Raw genomic sequence first — 15,290 nt, 5'->3', positions numbered from 1 at the left:
GAGAGAGAGAGAGAGAGAGAGAGAGAGAGAGAGAGAGAGAGAGAGAGCACAAGCTTCGCTCCTGGATAAAAAAGTGTCCACTAGCACTCTTCTATGGTGAGACAGATGAATTCCTGGATGCACTTCCTATACTGCTGCTCAGTGGGGCTGCTGCTGTGGTATTGACCTGGTTGACCCAATGGAGCCTCCGCCTCTCGCATCTCCTCGTTCATCCGTGCAAGACGCAATCTGGAGGACAGCAGAAAAATACACGGGGCAGAGGGAGACACAGTGATGAAAGAGAAGGACACACATGGAAGCAGACATGAGAAATGGGATAGTAAGATGACAAAAGACAGGTGAGAAAAGAATAGGGAGTGAAAAAGTTGAGATGTTGAGGTGGCGAGGTGAGGCGGGGGAGATAGACCACAGTGGAGAGAGGAGGATGAGAGAAGAGAGGAAAGCAGGGAAAGAGAGAGTAAAGACAACAATGAGGAATACAATTCAGACAATCAACCATCAGATTTTATAATTGAAACATAACGCAATCTAAAGCTTTTAGATATTGAAGTGTGAAGGTTCATTCATGAACTTCCAGAGCTTCCAGGGCTCAACCACATCTCAGTTTAAAGAAAAGCAAGTAAGAAGACATAGGGTGAATATTATTTTGTTTGTTTTATCACTTTTAGTATATTCCAAGCAGTCTAATGCTCTAGTGTGTTATTGCTCACATTAGAATGTTAACCAACAAAATGATCAGACTACACATTTCAAAATACAGCATTAATCTGACAAAAAGACACTTTTCACTGAATACAATTAATTTGAGTTAATGATGCTGGGTGCAGCGTGTTACTTGCTGAAGGAAAGGATGAGCTACTTTTGAATAGCCAATGAGTTATTCCAACCAACTGTTCTCAAGCATGAGCATCAGTGAATAAAGAGTTATAAGGAACTTGCTCATAAGGGCTAGTTGAAGTAGGATCACTCACAGGGTGACGATGTCTGCGTTGGCAGCCTGGACGGCGATGCTTAGGGGGTCATGACCCTGCTCATCCACCTCCGTCTGAGATGCTCCCCTCTTCAGGAACAGACACACTTGACTGCGCAAAACAAGAATTAGACACAAAGGAGAGAGGTGAATATTAGAGTTATTGACACCATGACAGATGATGAGAGGGGAAATTAAAGATATTATATGATAGAGAGTCAGGAGAGCAGATAAACCGATGGGGTGGATGGATGCCTAGGTAAACAATTCACGGAATTGTCAATGCAATGACTTGTCTTATTCATCATTCGCTTGTCTTTCTACTCCATACTCTAGTCTCCAGTTACAGATAAGATTTCATGGGCGACTTAAGCTGTCCCAACCATGTTTTTAAAATCATCCTTCCTCATGCTGTCAATCACCCTGTCAGGGAGACAAGACTCAACAAGAATGTATGCCATTCAAAGAGAGCCACACAGAGAGCTTTTGCTTTCTATAACAGTGCTGTGTCATGACTTTTTGCATTGATCAAACTTCCTTGTATGCTCTATTTACAGGGCAAGAATGGTCAAAGATTATTGGCTGTGACATACTTGGAAACTTGAATAGTTCCAGTTATGCTGTGCTCACACTATGAACATTCAGGCTGGAACGTGAACCAGGGGTAAAAAACAAGTGGAAGAAGAACCCTCATAACAACTTCCTGCCACGTTGCAGGCGATCCTTACCCAGTGTGTCCCAGGTAGGTGGCGTGGTGCAGCGGGCCTCTGCCTCTCATGTCCCTCTGGTTCACATCGGCTCCGTTCTGTAGCAGGAACTCACAAGCTATCAGAGAACCCTAGTAGACAGACAGAGTGGTTTGCATTAGTTTATTTGCTTTGAGAAGTCTAGTTTTTGGCATTTTAACAATACTTATTAGAACGGGGGGAAAGTCATGCAATTCATAGCAGCAGATATTATGGTAATAGTGGAGATCTTTCCCATGTTTTTAATCACTTATGGTTGAGGATGTTTATGGCTGTGTTTACGCATAAAATCTGTGTCCTTCAGCAGGTTATCCACTTTAAATTTTTAACCCAGACAGTCTCCATAGTAACGGAAAATCTTAACAATACAAATGGTAATAAAATCAAATAAAAGGTTCAGTTGATCAGGCTTAACCATTATGTGTTTACAAACCTCTCACTTCCAGCTAATTGTCTAACAGGCTGAACAAACAGAGTCTCTCACCCCGCCCACGGCTTGAATGAGTGGCGTTTTGCCCTCCTCCTCACTCCCAGCATGTATGTCTGCGCCGTGCGCCAATGCCTCAGCCATGAGTGGCAGGTTGTGTAGACGGGAGGATCGGTGGAGTAGAGCTCCGGGGTGGAGCTCCCTCGGGTCCTCGGGGTCTGAAGACACTTCCTGCTCGATCTCCACCTCACCACTGGAGGACTCCTCCGACTCCTCCTCTGAGGGTAGGTAAGGTAACAGGATGATGCAAATAAATAGGGAGGATGTCTTCTTCAAGCCAACTTTTTGGGTAAGGCAGTAAATAGTGTCCAGTTTTGGTATTAAACTATACATGATATGTAAAACATATGACAAGTAAATGTAACAAAAAGTAACATATAATACAACACGGAAGCACACGTACCTTCTTCTGTGACACTGTCCACCACCGAGCCAAATACCAGGATGTCTGTGCTGCCGTCAGTACTTCCTCCCAGGCCGCTGTCGCTGCTAAGACCTGCAGGGCCAAGCATTGCCAAGCCACGGACACGTTAATCATTACACAGCACATACTGCTCTTCTTATACACACGCACACCGCCATCACTGGAAGGACTGCGCAATTAATAGAATGCATTTCAGAAATTGCAATATGAACTCTCTGAGTGTGTGAATTCTTCTGTCACAGTAAGGACCTGCATCTTCCTGAAAATGTACAATAATCTTGCAAGGTGCACTGTGCCTGTGTGTACCGACTGTGTAGTGGACTTACTGCGAGGACCAGAGCCAGTGTCAAAGTAGGAAAATAGTGAGTCCAGCTCATCTGGACAGAACAGGGAGTCCCGGCGAAACTTTGCTGCAGCAGCTGCCAAAGGACAAAACATCACAACAAGATTCCAGTCTGGGCTTCGGGTTGTATTTGTAGACTATATATATATATATATACACTTATATCTTGCAGCTCTTAATTTCATGGGCCTTGTGCTTCTACAGAGAAGTTAATTCTCTGCACTGACCTGCTGAGAGGTTAGCAGGTGCAGCGCTTCCCGGCTCGTAGCGATGGTATTTCCTGCGAGCCTTGTGGGGGGCCCGAACAGAGCTGTTGCGTCGCTGGCACTTCTTCACTGTCCAGGGCCGGGACTTCCTTTCACCCTCCACCAAAGCCTCGCTCCCACTCATCTTCTTCAGGAAGCGTTTCTCCACATACTTCGACTTTATCCAAGCCTCTTTCTCCTGTCTGGAGGTAGATGGTCACAAACGGAATATTTAAAATAATTGGAGATATGACATATACAGATAATTCAGTTTAAAATAAGATGGTGGAAACTGAAAGACAGATGACACCATACAGATAAGTCAGTGAAGACACCTTTAATAGACTTTAGAGTGGCCAAAAGTATCTAACAATGGAATATACAGAAGAAAGTTTTCCTTTTTGCTATGATGCTCTTCTCCTTGCCAAATAGAGTAAAAGACTGACCTTGAACTGGTGGGTCCCGTTTTTTTCGCTCCCAGCTCCCCGCAGGCTCCCTCATAAATATGGTTGATCACAGTGTTCCCCAATTCACACATCAGCTAAACATGAGAGTAGAATGAAGGAGTGCAAAGATCGAAGACAGAAACAGAAAAAAAGTAGTGGTTCAAAATTGTTTTGCAAAGCACTAAGGAATGTTACATGAAACTCTGGTGGTGGGGAAAAAAAGCACAGAACAGAGAGGAGAAGCTGCAAGAAAATATGTTGGGGAGACACACCTTGAGTAATTCTGGCTCCCATGAGTCTAACGTCAGTGAACGCACTTTAGAGCACTGGACACCTAAACTCCTGAAATAAACAAGAAGAAAAATAGATTATATATTAATATTTATACATATAAATATATAATAGATGATATGAAGAAAGTGTAAGGAGAGTATTTAACCACAAGCACAGTTTTACTCTTGCCTCTTTTAGCACAACTGCCTGAGGTGGCAACTTTTCTGTGACTCTACTCGAGTCTCTAGAGCAAAGCTAAAAACTTCTCTAATTACTGAAACATTCACTTTGGTGACTGTAATTATCATAAGAGTCACATACCCATATTTCTAACTACCTCTAGCAGATATCTTAATAACTGCTGTTTTTCTATTCACAGTAGAGCTTTAACTGATGAGTTGACATAATAGCATAGCAGAGTAGTCACTGCAACGTAACATGCTAATAAGATGGGATGCTTTAAAATAGAAGTTTGCTCATGTAAGTCTGGCGGGTTGTGACAAGTTAGGAGGACTTCATGGAAAGATGATTGAGGTGGCTTATCTCTGGCTACACCCTGCTGTAGATTGTTATTTCACACTGGCAAAACCGGTTCTTTTGTGGTTCTTTTCGACTCCAAACATACTCTCTCGCATTGTTAAGTGCAGTCACCTGTGGATCCCTGAGCACTCGATGCAGAGCAGGACCCCCAGGTTGATGGAGGCCCAGCACGGAGCCGTTTGGCCACAGTCACAGCACAACTCATTGCCCGGCAGGCTCTGTACCCTATGGAGGAGGCTATCCACGCCTCCCCTAACAAACCTCTCAGCCCTCTCCCCCCTCTCTCTGGGCTCGCTGGCAGAGTCGATGCTGCTGGTGGAGGGCGAGGCTGTCCGGTCCAAACGCTGCAGACACAGGTGGACAAGTCAGAGACGGAGAATCTGAAGCTACCTGGGGAGCAACTTGTAATGAAAAGAAACACCACTCGTGTGCTATTATGTGACTGTTGCGTAGTCATGTATGTGTTCATACCTCGATGTAATAATTGTCGGCGATGTCTTTGTAAGCAGAGGCGATGCTTGCCTGGACTGCCTGGATCCAAGCTTGCCGCAGCTTCTCAGACTCTGCCTGCAGCATACAGCTCCTGCAGGTTTGTAGAGGCCAGTTATGTAATACCTGCCCACAGCTGTCGAATGCTATGAAGCTACATGTTATTTGGCTGATAAGTAAAATCCAAATGATATAGTCAATAATGAGTCAAAATCTCAGAAGATTACAGCAAAAGCTTTTAGAGAGGTTTAGTTTGGATTAGCCTTTATCCTTATAAAAGGACACACACACACACACACACACACACACATTCAGACTTACTTAGAGGGTGAAACAACCTCGAAGCAGAACCGCCTCTCATTGTCTTCACACGGTTTGACAGAGCACAGCCTCAGGTCCTCCACCACCACTGTCAAAGAGTCCTGTCATTGGCAGAGAGGAAGGTCACAACAACTCTATCCTATTTTACTCTTCAAGCCACAGAAGCAGGTTATCCTGCTCATAAATCCACCATTATTCTCCTCTAATGTGCAAACTATTAATCATTTTACCAATAACGCTGAACCATCAAACATTTTTCAATAGTTTACTCTTAGTGAAGAATTAGTTTAGTTTACATTGACCAAATCAAACTGTACCTTGAGTTTCTTTTGGTAGACCAGCTGGCTGTTTTGTATAGAAAACCACCGCCTTGAGGAGGGGAGAAGGTAAGAGATTTGACAGTTTGTGAGAGAGAGACATGATCAATCAAATGTCTGCATGCTGAAATTTGTCCTGGAAGGGAAAAGCACTGGACATTACAATGGTGATTAATAAATCTGTAGATGATTATGGATACGTTCTGGAATTAGGTGAAGGCCAATGAGGGAAATTCTTCTTTCTTATACAAATCAGTTTCTACGGTAATAGTCATCATCACATGAAGGAGTTCATAGACAGTCCAAAGTTAAGAAAAGACCCTTGACATTGGGGCCTTTAGAATTTGGTGGAAAATATTCAAATGCTTTCTCAAAAAACAGACCAGACCAGACCTTTCCTTACAATACATTGTCTTTTTATTGTTATTTCACCCTGTTTACTAACTAACTGTTTTACAGTTCATTGTTTTGCATGTGTACCGGTTTTCATTAACTTTAATCAGAACGTCTTTTGAATTGTAAATTGACTCCCTCTCTGTTGTGCTCTCCCTCTCCTCACTTCACTCTTTTACCTGTTCCAGGTCTTGAACGCGTTGCTGGCCCTCTTGAAGAGGTAGCCCTCCATGACCACACCATTGGGTGCATCCACATTAAATTCCAACTTGTGGTCATCATACGAAAAGTCCTGTTGGGGGGGGACACATAGGTGCACAAGATCAATATAAGGGTACTGCTTCATTTATTCAGCATGCTTTCATTTTAAATGAAACAAATAAAACCAGTGTACTGCAAAGACCAAAGTTTCATGATTGAGTTGCTCCTGCTTTGCAAAAACAATGGATGCCGTCCTTTCAACAAACTATAGCCAGTTGGCTCTCTTTTTTTCCAAGTCTGTCTTAAAACATTACTAGCATGTGCATTGAAAGATTTAGTGGTGTCTGTAATCATTCCTCCCATCCACACAGCTGCAAAGAGTTTCCCCTCTTAAAGCGATTCCAATGTGAGTGATGGGGGGCAAAATCCACAGTCCTCGTTCTGTGTAAAAAGCATGGTAAAGTTCACTTCATGCAAGGCTGGACACACTGCATAAATACTAAGTAAGGTGACAGCATGGAGCAATAAGTGTAAAAGTCCACCTTATCATCACAGAGATAGCGCCTTATCAGCACCACATTCAATAACAGTGCTCCCGAACTGCTACGGTGGAACATGTCTTATGTTATGTTAACCTTTTCTTTCTGAAATGCGTCTGTGTTCCTCCACAAAAAACAATGTCGGTCTACCATCTGTTTATTAGTTCACCTTTAAAGAATAGGAACAATTTGCACTTCTCAACCTGTCATCTAAGAGCTGTTCTCTAATTTCTAATCTATTTTGTCCACACAGAGTTCAATTTCCCAAGAAACACGTCTAAAGTCAGATGCCACCTGCTCAGCGAGGTGAAAAACACAAGGACACAGATTTGGATTAAAACCGAGGCTGAGGTTAGGTTTCACTATTGTTAAGAATGCCTTTGGTTTGGGGCAAGGTGCACATAGGCAGGTGAACACACACACACAGAGAGAGAGAGAGAGGAATAAATCTGTGTGTTCTTTTTTCACAAAACCCCACTGACTATGTAATCGCACATGTCATCATGTACTTTCAGGGCCCCTTTGACTTTGTTAAAAGTATCAAGGCCTTTTCATTGATCAACCCAGATGACACAACATTCACAAACAGCATTTTTTCATTTACTACGGCTAGAAATGTCTGCTTTCTTTGGTTAGTTGAATGAGTCATACAGAGATTGACAACATGTGACACTGGTGACCAGAATTTAACTGCCGTATGTACTTTAAGCAACAGCTTTAATCATTTTTCTGTGATTGTGTGAAAACATTCAGGCCATGTGAAGCAAAAACATGGTGGGATGTGACACAACAGTCTGTCTCCTTGCCAGCTGATGCGGCATTCAGAGCTCAGAGGTGTTTCCTCCAAAGAAACAACCTGGTTTGACACACACACACACACATACAGATATACACATGCATTCAAGCACCACAGCTTTCTCCCACAATCTGAAACAGACCACGAGTGAGAAAGTTAATTTTCATCAACCCTGAGTAGAAGAAGACAAAATGACAAAAAGAGAAGATTTTTTTGGTCTTTGACAAATTCCATAGAGACGTAAAACAAAGCACTGATAACAGAAGCATTCATGAAAACTAGGACACAACGAAAGAAGTGATCCTCACCAATGTATAGTCCAGCCTGCCAAATATCTTCATCTTAACCACACTGACATCCAACAGCATCTCAAGCGCAACAAAAAACGTAATTATAAATAACTAAATTATGTAAAGTTGTCAGAGTGAAAGGAGCATCTCTAAAGTATCCCACAGGTTAATAAATTGGGGTAGCGGATCGAGAGAAACACGCGCATCCCACGCGAATCCAGATGAGAGACTGCCAGCAGCGGCGCGCTCGTGGCGTTCCTTCACTCAACGCCACCTGTCGACTGCCGCGGTCGCGTGTATCTGGCGCGAGAGCTCATTATCATACAGCTGCCACGGAGTCCCCGTGCCCCGCTGACCCCGTCTCGGTCTGCCGGGGATCAAACATTTCATTTTTACGTACCGTGCCTCCTCCCCGCCCCACAGCACGATTTAAGGCCCCCCACTGAAGCGCGGCGTTTCATCCACAGTTCTGGAGGAGTCAGCTTTCCATCTGTCTGCGGCTCTGAACACTATTCCTGCTTAATCAAGCTAACATTATTGCTCCCCAAACACCAGCCGGAGCCCCTTCTTCCCACCTTAAATCAGCCGGACCACAGAGGATTGCAGCACACAAGTGTCCAACGGCACAGGAGGCCGCGAAACGGCCTCTATCCAAACCAGGGACCCACAAAATACATTAGAAATGTATATATTGCAGAATTGATCCCCGATTTGTGAAACAATGTGAGACTGTGTCAGAGATGTTAATTAAATTATATGGTCATTTTTAGGTTGTAGGCTTTAGATGTCTTTTAGATTGTCCACAGGGTGAACAACATACCAGACACACCTGTTCAATTATGCAATCCAACACACTCCAGTGACACAACACAGCCTATGTAGGCTACAAGGTTTAAGGACCACATTAAATCACAGCCTCTGCCTGGGATACAGTGACAAGTCGCCCTGCTTTTACTTAATTATTTAACTTTATTCTAATTCTAATACGATAGTAGAGACTGACAGGAAATGGTGGGAAAGACCGAGGAAGACGACATGCAACAAATCCCCAGTTTGAATCAAATTGAAGACGCCCCTATCCGCCATGTTTTAACACAAATGTATTCAAAGCATTGATTCATTGCTATATAGGCTACAAAGACATTTAAAGTATTGTGCATGCACATCATAACCCGGGTACTGTGAATAAACAACTTAGGTTGTAGTTTAGTTAAATGATTTAATATAAGTGATGACGTAGTCTGCATTGTAATGTAAAAACACATTTGGTTTATAAAATGTTTACTCTCCCACTCCCTTCCGTTTTCTTACAGCACTTGCATATCTTTCCCAGTGTTTTTATCTCTCTCTCTGTTTACGTCTCTCTGACTTAAAAAGATGTACAGCCAAATGCTATAACAATGGAGGAGAGAGCTGAGGCGACAATCCCCCTGGGAGCCACAATGAAGTCCTGCACAAACATAAAAGACGGCTGTGAAAGAATAGAGAGAGGAGAAAGAGGGAGCATGTGAAATACTAAGAAGGGGAGGGGATAGTCGAGATAGTGAAAGTAAAAGCAAGGTGAAGAACAACACAAAAAGGAGAGGAAGAGAAGTGAACGATTGTGAAAGAGATGGAATGATTAAAGTCATTTTTCTCACTGACACGTTTTGGCCTCATGTTTGTGAGTACACAGATGTCCTGATGGATTTCCACTGAATTAAGGAGGAAGTGTTTGTATCATCACCATCATGTACCTTCTTCCTTCTACTGAAAAATAACTTGCAAGGTGACATCCAGTTTAGACTACATTCTTAACAAAGCTGTCCTACTCTCTCGAGTATGACTTCTGCAGTTACTTAATGGTATATTAATAAAGCATGTGTGCCATCTATAATTCACAAACTCTGCTGTCTTGTGGCTTTGCTTCTTGTACCGCTACATTTACATACGTCAGGAGCAGTTTTCCCAAAAAAAAGGGGAGAAAAATTATGCCACGATCTGAAATGGATCGTGGCATAATTTTCTGCACTTTTACTTCTTTTTCTTTTTCACAGATGTAATTACAGAGTAGGATGGTAGAGAGAAGAATATCTCTCTATCTGACTTTCTAGAGCATTATCACTAATTGGCTTTGATAATTATCCATCAAATGCATTTCCTCATAGGGCCAGTGTTTAGTCAGTATACAAACAAAAACTCTGTTTGACCTACATTTTTAACTGTGCAATGAATGCATGAATAGATACTGTGAAAGAAGCTTCAATGATTTTATAAGAGTTGTTTTTATAAATTAACAGAAAACACTGTAAAACAAAGCTCCTTTAAGTCACAAAGCAATCGTATCATTCATTTAAAAAAGCTCCATGCAGTGGCTTCATTCTGATCATATCATTGTGGAAAATAAACTGAACTAGAGATATAAAGTTGAATTCTTTACATTAAGAACATTTACGCTATAATTCAGAGACGCCCCTTTTCTTCTGGTATAGTTGTATTCTCTTTCATACTCCCTGTCTGGATCTTAAATTGATCTCCTCCTTTTTATCTGTCTTCTCTCTTTATCTGTCCTCTGCTCTTTGTCTTTCATTCCACCAACTACTATGCGTCATAATGCCATCTGTTGACTTTGGCAGGCAGTGGACGGAGGACGAAGTGGGTTGATGCTGGCATTATGCAAAGCAGCAGAGAACAGGCCCAGCTGTGCTCAGATCATCTTACTGCTGCTTCTGTAGGCTTTTTTCATTCGATTATATTTTTATACCGACTGAAACAAGGACTGTCAGGATTTGACAGCTAAAAATAAAATGTAATGGATATCTGAGGCATTAGGGTTCATTTTAAATATGTCAACATCTAATATAGCTATTTACTTTAAGAAGGGCACAGAGATGTGAAATGTTACAGAAAAACATATCCACAAAAAGCTTGAATGACCATCCTTACTAATAAAATACCAATTCCTGATATTTTGCCCTGGATTATTTCCTACTGTGTACTAGTTTTACTGTGTAAAGCATCATTTATGTTGCACAATGCAATACATACAGAAACAAATTGGACCATCACAAAATAGCAGGAGGACATTTGGGAGAGCTGTATGCTTCTAAGAGAGGCACAGGCAGAAGAGAGTGAGGGTGTGAAGCTTCATGTGTGTGTGTGTGTGTGTGTGTGTGTGTGTGTGTGTGTATGTGTGCGTGTGTAGATATGAGAAACAGAGTTTGCCTCCATGCATGTGTGCATGGGAGGAATACAGATCAACAGAAATATTGAGGCGAAGCTGAGAGATCTAGAACAAGATAACAAAGACAACATCAAAAGAGAGACAAGAATAAACACGCAGGGTACAATAAGACAATGAAAAGTACTCAGATGAGTATTACAGGCAGGTTGGAGAAAAGTAGCACTTGTCAGGGGGACCGAGGGTCTTCGTGAAGAGGCGAGACTTCATGTACACAAAGTCATGAAACTCAAGCTTCAGTGAGGTGGAAAAAAAAAAGGAAACACAAAAGCTCAGAGGCGGCATGTCACTGAGCAGTGACAAATACACTGATTTGTGTGCAAAGCTTCCAGGCAAACTGACATACACACCTCAAACACACAACTATCAAATTAAGTTATTACTGATTAAAAGCAGGCACAAACATGTACCAAACTGGAACTAAGAAAACATTTGAAAGTCAAAACTTTGTGCTTTTTTTCTACTGTCTGTCCGTGGTTAAAAAAACATTCTTTCTTTGCAGATATTGCGGGATTAATAAAGTAACTATCTATCTATTTATCTCAACCTCTGGTCCTTGACAAGATTGTCCTATTTGGATGTGTTGCACTGCATCACAGGGCATGTCATGTGCAGGCTGTGGAATTCCAAGGTTCAGATCAAAGTGAAAGGTATAAACTCACCTGCATCAGAGTCTGGAGGAAGAACATGGCCAGGAGAGAACCAGGTGAGAAGAGAAAAAGAGAGGTACAAGTGTTAATACAAGATCACCACTGACTGCATTTCACCACATTAAGCCAAATATGTTATCATGAGACATCAGGTCCCAGTCAGTGTCTTGAGTCCTCCTGAAACACACAAGGCCTCCAGGAAATAGTTGCTCTTTATCTTAATCGAGAATCCCTGACTCTTTAGCTAAAGCACCTTAGACATGAAGAATGTTCACCTCGTTGTTTGAGTACAGAAAAATAAGAAAGAAAGTCAAGTAGCATCTTTCAGGGCTCAGTGTTGCTGAAAGGCCATTATGTCGGGCACAGAGCTGTGTGTTGTGTCTGGCAAAATGCCTCCTGGACAATAAATCGATCAGGCAGAAAAACTGCCATGTTTTTGGCATCTCTTCAGGTAACAGATGGAGGAATTTTGTGCATCTGTGTGTAGCATGACTCTTAAGCAGGGTGAGGTTTTTGGGTGAATTGTTTTTATTAAGCTGAGGGACCCATGAAATAAATATATCAAAGTTGTCTTTGTGGAAACTGCTGTCTCTCTTTAAACTCTTAATTTGAGGCCAAAGAAAAAAATACATCCAACGCTCATAAACTTGTTTTGATTATTTTTGGAAGCCTCTCTGAATAAAAAAGAGGAAAAGAAAAGACGGCAGCTCAAGTCATGAAACAGACAATGTAAAAATTTCCACAGAAAGCTCTTTGTCAAACTTTCAAGGTATTTGATGCTTACACAAGATAAGCAACTCGTTTGTTGTTTTTTCAAATAACAAATGGGTGTTGTTATTTGTTTTAACAATACCTATTTTAGATAAATAGGTTTTCAAAGAGCTTCTTCTACTGAATCCTGAGGAACTTGTCACCCTAAGTGAGACTGGAAAATGTTGATATAACTTTTGTGTCACGAGACAAATCTAGTTCAGCAACCTTTTAGGAAACATATCTACTCTTCCCCTGAAAGCATAAAATAAACCACTGTGCCATCTTCCCTTTTTTCACACTCCAACATGGTTTAACAAAAATACTTGATATGCAAATAATGTAGAATCTGCAATTGAAATTGGAATGCAGTGGCTATAAAAAGAATAACAACACAATGTAAGCATTAAAATCATGGCCACAGTATTGAGGGGCTCTATATTATCCACATTTTCAGAGTTAAGAGTTGTGTTGTTGTCTCACTCTCTGCTGGATGAGGGCGTGTTTGTGCTCCAGCTCCCTCTTCTCCACCGCCGAGTCGATGACCAGCTGATCCAGCTGCACAGAGAATACGACAGCAGAGTCAACGCGACAGGCAAAATAAACTGCGAGCGGAATAAAAGAAGCATGAAGACAGACAGAAAACTATGCACAAACAGAAGTACACGCTGAAACATTAATGTATACTTGCCCAGCCCAGTCCAGCCCAACCTTATGTTAACCTTAAGCTTAATTTAACCTTAAAAGGAAGTCACTCTTTTTATAATACAGATTGGTAAAGCTGTTGTAGTTGTTTGGCTTGATAGTATATTCTCCTATGACTAAAGAAACAACAATAAATCTAGAAAATAACTTCAAGATAAAGTCACAGTTTCTGCTGTAAACATTTTTGATGCATTTAATGAAAGAAATGAAATAAAACCACAGACGTGACTCAAACAGTTGAAGGGCAGTGAAAATGTCACTGAAAACTGAGCGCATTTATTTTTGAAGTGTGTGTATAATTTGCCAAACAGGCTGTTGCTCATAAGGGAGTGCTGAGCAAATGCAGTAACAAAAGTAGCGGTACACTGCATATGTATTTGTATTTCAACTGTGTGTGTGTGTGTGTGTGTGTGCGTGTGTGTGCGTGGTTTCAGTTTGTTGATTTCGTCTTACCTGCGCAGCCAGTTTTTTCATATAGGGGTCAATCTCGTCCAAGATGTTAAAGCCTTGTTGGAACAGTGTGCACTGGGCACGCATGAAGGACAACATCTGGAGGAGACACATGGAGGCAATGATGGTTGTAATACAATCAGAATCAGAAACGATTTATTGCAGAGTATGTTACACATACAAGGAATTTGGCTTGGTGAATGGTGCGTGACAGCTGTTTTACTTATCCTTCTCACACCACAGGGACTCCACAATATAAATGTTTGATAGACTCTCATAAACAATAATGTTGAGATGTCAAACAGAAATTAGAGGATATATATTTGGGCTACTCACTGCATCCAGGATTTCAAACTTCTTCTTGGCCTGAAGCACATTAATCTGAAACAAAAAGGAAAATGTAGGTTTTAGGCTGCTTTTTTGAGACTATATGTGATTTAATCCTTTTTTTAAAACAACACAGCGCTTCCTTTTCTGCATTGAGGAGTATTGAGAGTGTGTGTATATCTAGGCTCAGCAGCTGTTAACTGTCAGCGCCACTTACTGGACAGCACTGATAAAACAATATTGAGTATGTTTGTGTGTGTGTGTGTGTGTCTGTGTCACCTGCAGTACGTAGTCTAGTGCCAGGTGCCTGAAGGCTTTGCGGCTGAGGATGAGAGCTTGTGTGGCCTCTTCAGCCTCGTGCACCTTGTTCCTGGGTGCCTGGGCGTTCTTCACCTGGGCCAGCTCCATATCCTCACGCACCCGGTCAAACTGCTTCTTGGTGTCCTTGAATTTACGCACATCCCTGACGGAGGCGCAGAGATAGAGGCAACGAGTTTAATTCATGTCCATGTCTATGCCAAATCACAAGAGTATGTAGGTCTTTTATTTTGAAATACACGTGTTATTACCGGGCATTTTGGGGGAAAAAACTTCACTCTCACTTTCTGCCCTAAGATGCCTGTTTCCTGTCTTTAGTCATTACATATAAACTTGAATACATCTTTCTTTAGATCAGCTGGGGGAAGCTACTTAATGAATTGTGATGAGATACTCACTCTTTAATGAAGGTGTGAAGCTGCTGCTTGATCGACCTCTGAGCCTGGTCAAACAATATCTGTAGACATAGAGAAGGTGACAGAGGTGTGAAACATCAGCATTTTATATTACAACATGAGCTACAATGCTTGGCGGCAATTAAAGCACTGGCTGTAAGAGCAGCGTCTGAAAAACTGTAGTTGCTGCATCACGCCACAAGATGGCAGTATGAATCCTTCCACATTATCGCTGTAGCAGATTGTGCCTCAGGCAGAGGAGGGGAAAGGACAGAGACGAGGATATACACACACATGTGCACTCACTCAGCTGCTGCCTCAACAGATTTGTAGCCCTAAAGGATTTTACTCTTCCGGTTAACTGTATGATTTCCACGTCTTCTTCTCCTCTTCCTTCTTTCTCTCATCTCACCCTCCTGTCCTTCACCTCCCCTCCTCTTCCTTCTTTATGTTTTTTCTCATTATTTCTTGTGCAAGGTGAGAATGGCTGCTGTTGAGCAGACCATCCATCTTTGTAATAATATGTAGCCTATGTCACGCCAATTTGTGTCCATGGACAACGAGAATACCTCAGTGAATGCCTCAACGTCCATGCAAAACACACACACACAAACACACACACACACACACACACACACACACACACACACACACA

General features: G+C 41.9%; 1 protein-coding gene across 2 annotated transcripts in view; it reads right to left on the bottom strand.

The window, feature by feature from the left end:
* Positions 1–7: 7 nt before the first annotated feature.
* Positions 8–15,290, bottom strand: part of LOC116392659 (arf-GAP with coiled-coil, ANK repeat and PH domain-containing protein 3-like) — a 45,182-nt gene continuing 29,899 nt past the window's right edge. The window contains exons 5-24 of one of the 2 annotated variants that reach the window (XM_031864388.1): positions 14,639–14,697; positions 14,202–14,385; positions 13,932–13,976; positions 13,599–13,694; positions 12,924–12,998; positions 11,703–11,714; positions 6,174–6,286; positions 5,602–5,653; positions 5,285–5,385; positions 4,946–5,057; positions 4,586–4,818; positions 3,934–4,003; positions 3,662–3,756; positions 3,198–3,418; positions 2,954–3,046; positions 2,607–2,708; positions 2,201–2,421; positions 1,699–1,808; positions 972–1,082; positions 8–228 (exon numbers count right to left, since the gene is read on the bottom strand). In XM_031864388.1, coding sequence (XP_031720248.1) covers positions 81–228; positions 972–1,082; positions 1,699–1,808; positions 2,201–2,421; positions 2,607–2,708; positions 2,954–3,046; positions 3,198–3,418; positions 3,662–3,756; positions 3,934–4,003; positions 4,586–4,818; positions 4,946–5,057; positions 5,285–5,385; positions 5,602–5,653; positions 6,174–6,286; positions 11,703–11,714; positions 12,924–12,998; positions 13,599–13,694; positions 13,932–13,976; positions 14,202–14,385; positions 14,639–14,697 — 2,253 coding nt within the window. In that variant the 3' untranslated portion in view covers positions 8–80. The remainder of the gene's footprint in view (positions 229–971; positions 1,083–1,698; positions 1,809–2,200; positions 2,422–2,606; positions 2,709–2,953; positions 3,047–3,197; positions 3,419–3,661; positions 3,757–3,933; positions 4,004–4,585; positions 4,819–4,945; positions 5,058–5,284; positions 5,386–5,601; positions 5,654–6,173; positions 6,287–11,702; positions 11,715–12,923; positions 12,999–13,598; positions 13,695–13,931; positions 13,977–14,201; positions 14,386–14,638; positions 14,698–15,290) is intronic. The other variant, XM_031864460.1, reaches the window with a different exon arrangement.

The sequence above is a fragment of the Anarrhichthys ocellatus genome, unplaced genomic scaffold (genome assembly GCF_004355925.1).
Source record: "Anarrhichthys ocellatus isolate YVR2014 unplaced genomic scaffold, GSC_Weel_1.0 scaffold1, whole genome shotgun sequence".
In the NCBI taxonomy this organism is placed as follows: Eukaryota; Metazoa; Chordata; class Actinopteri; order Perciformes; family Anarhichadidae; genus Anarrhichthys; species Anarrhichthys ocellatus.
Note: the sequence above shows the minus strand (reverse complement) of the source record. Positions and strands in the feature narration are given on the sequence as shown.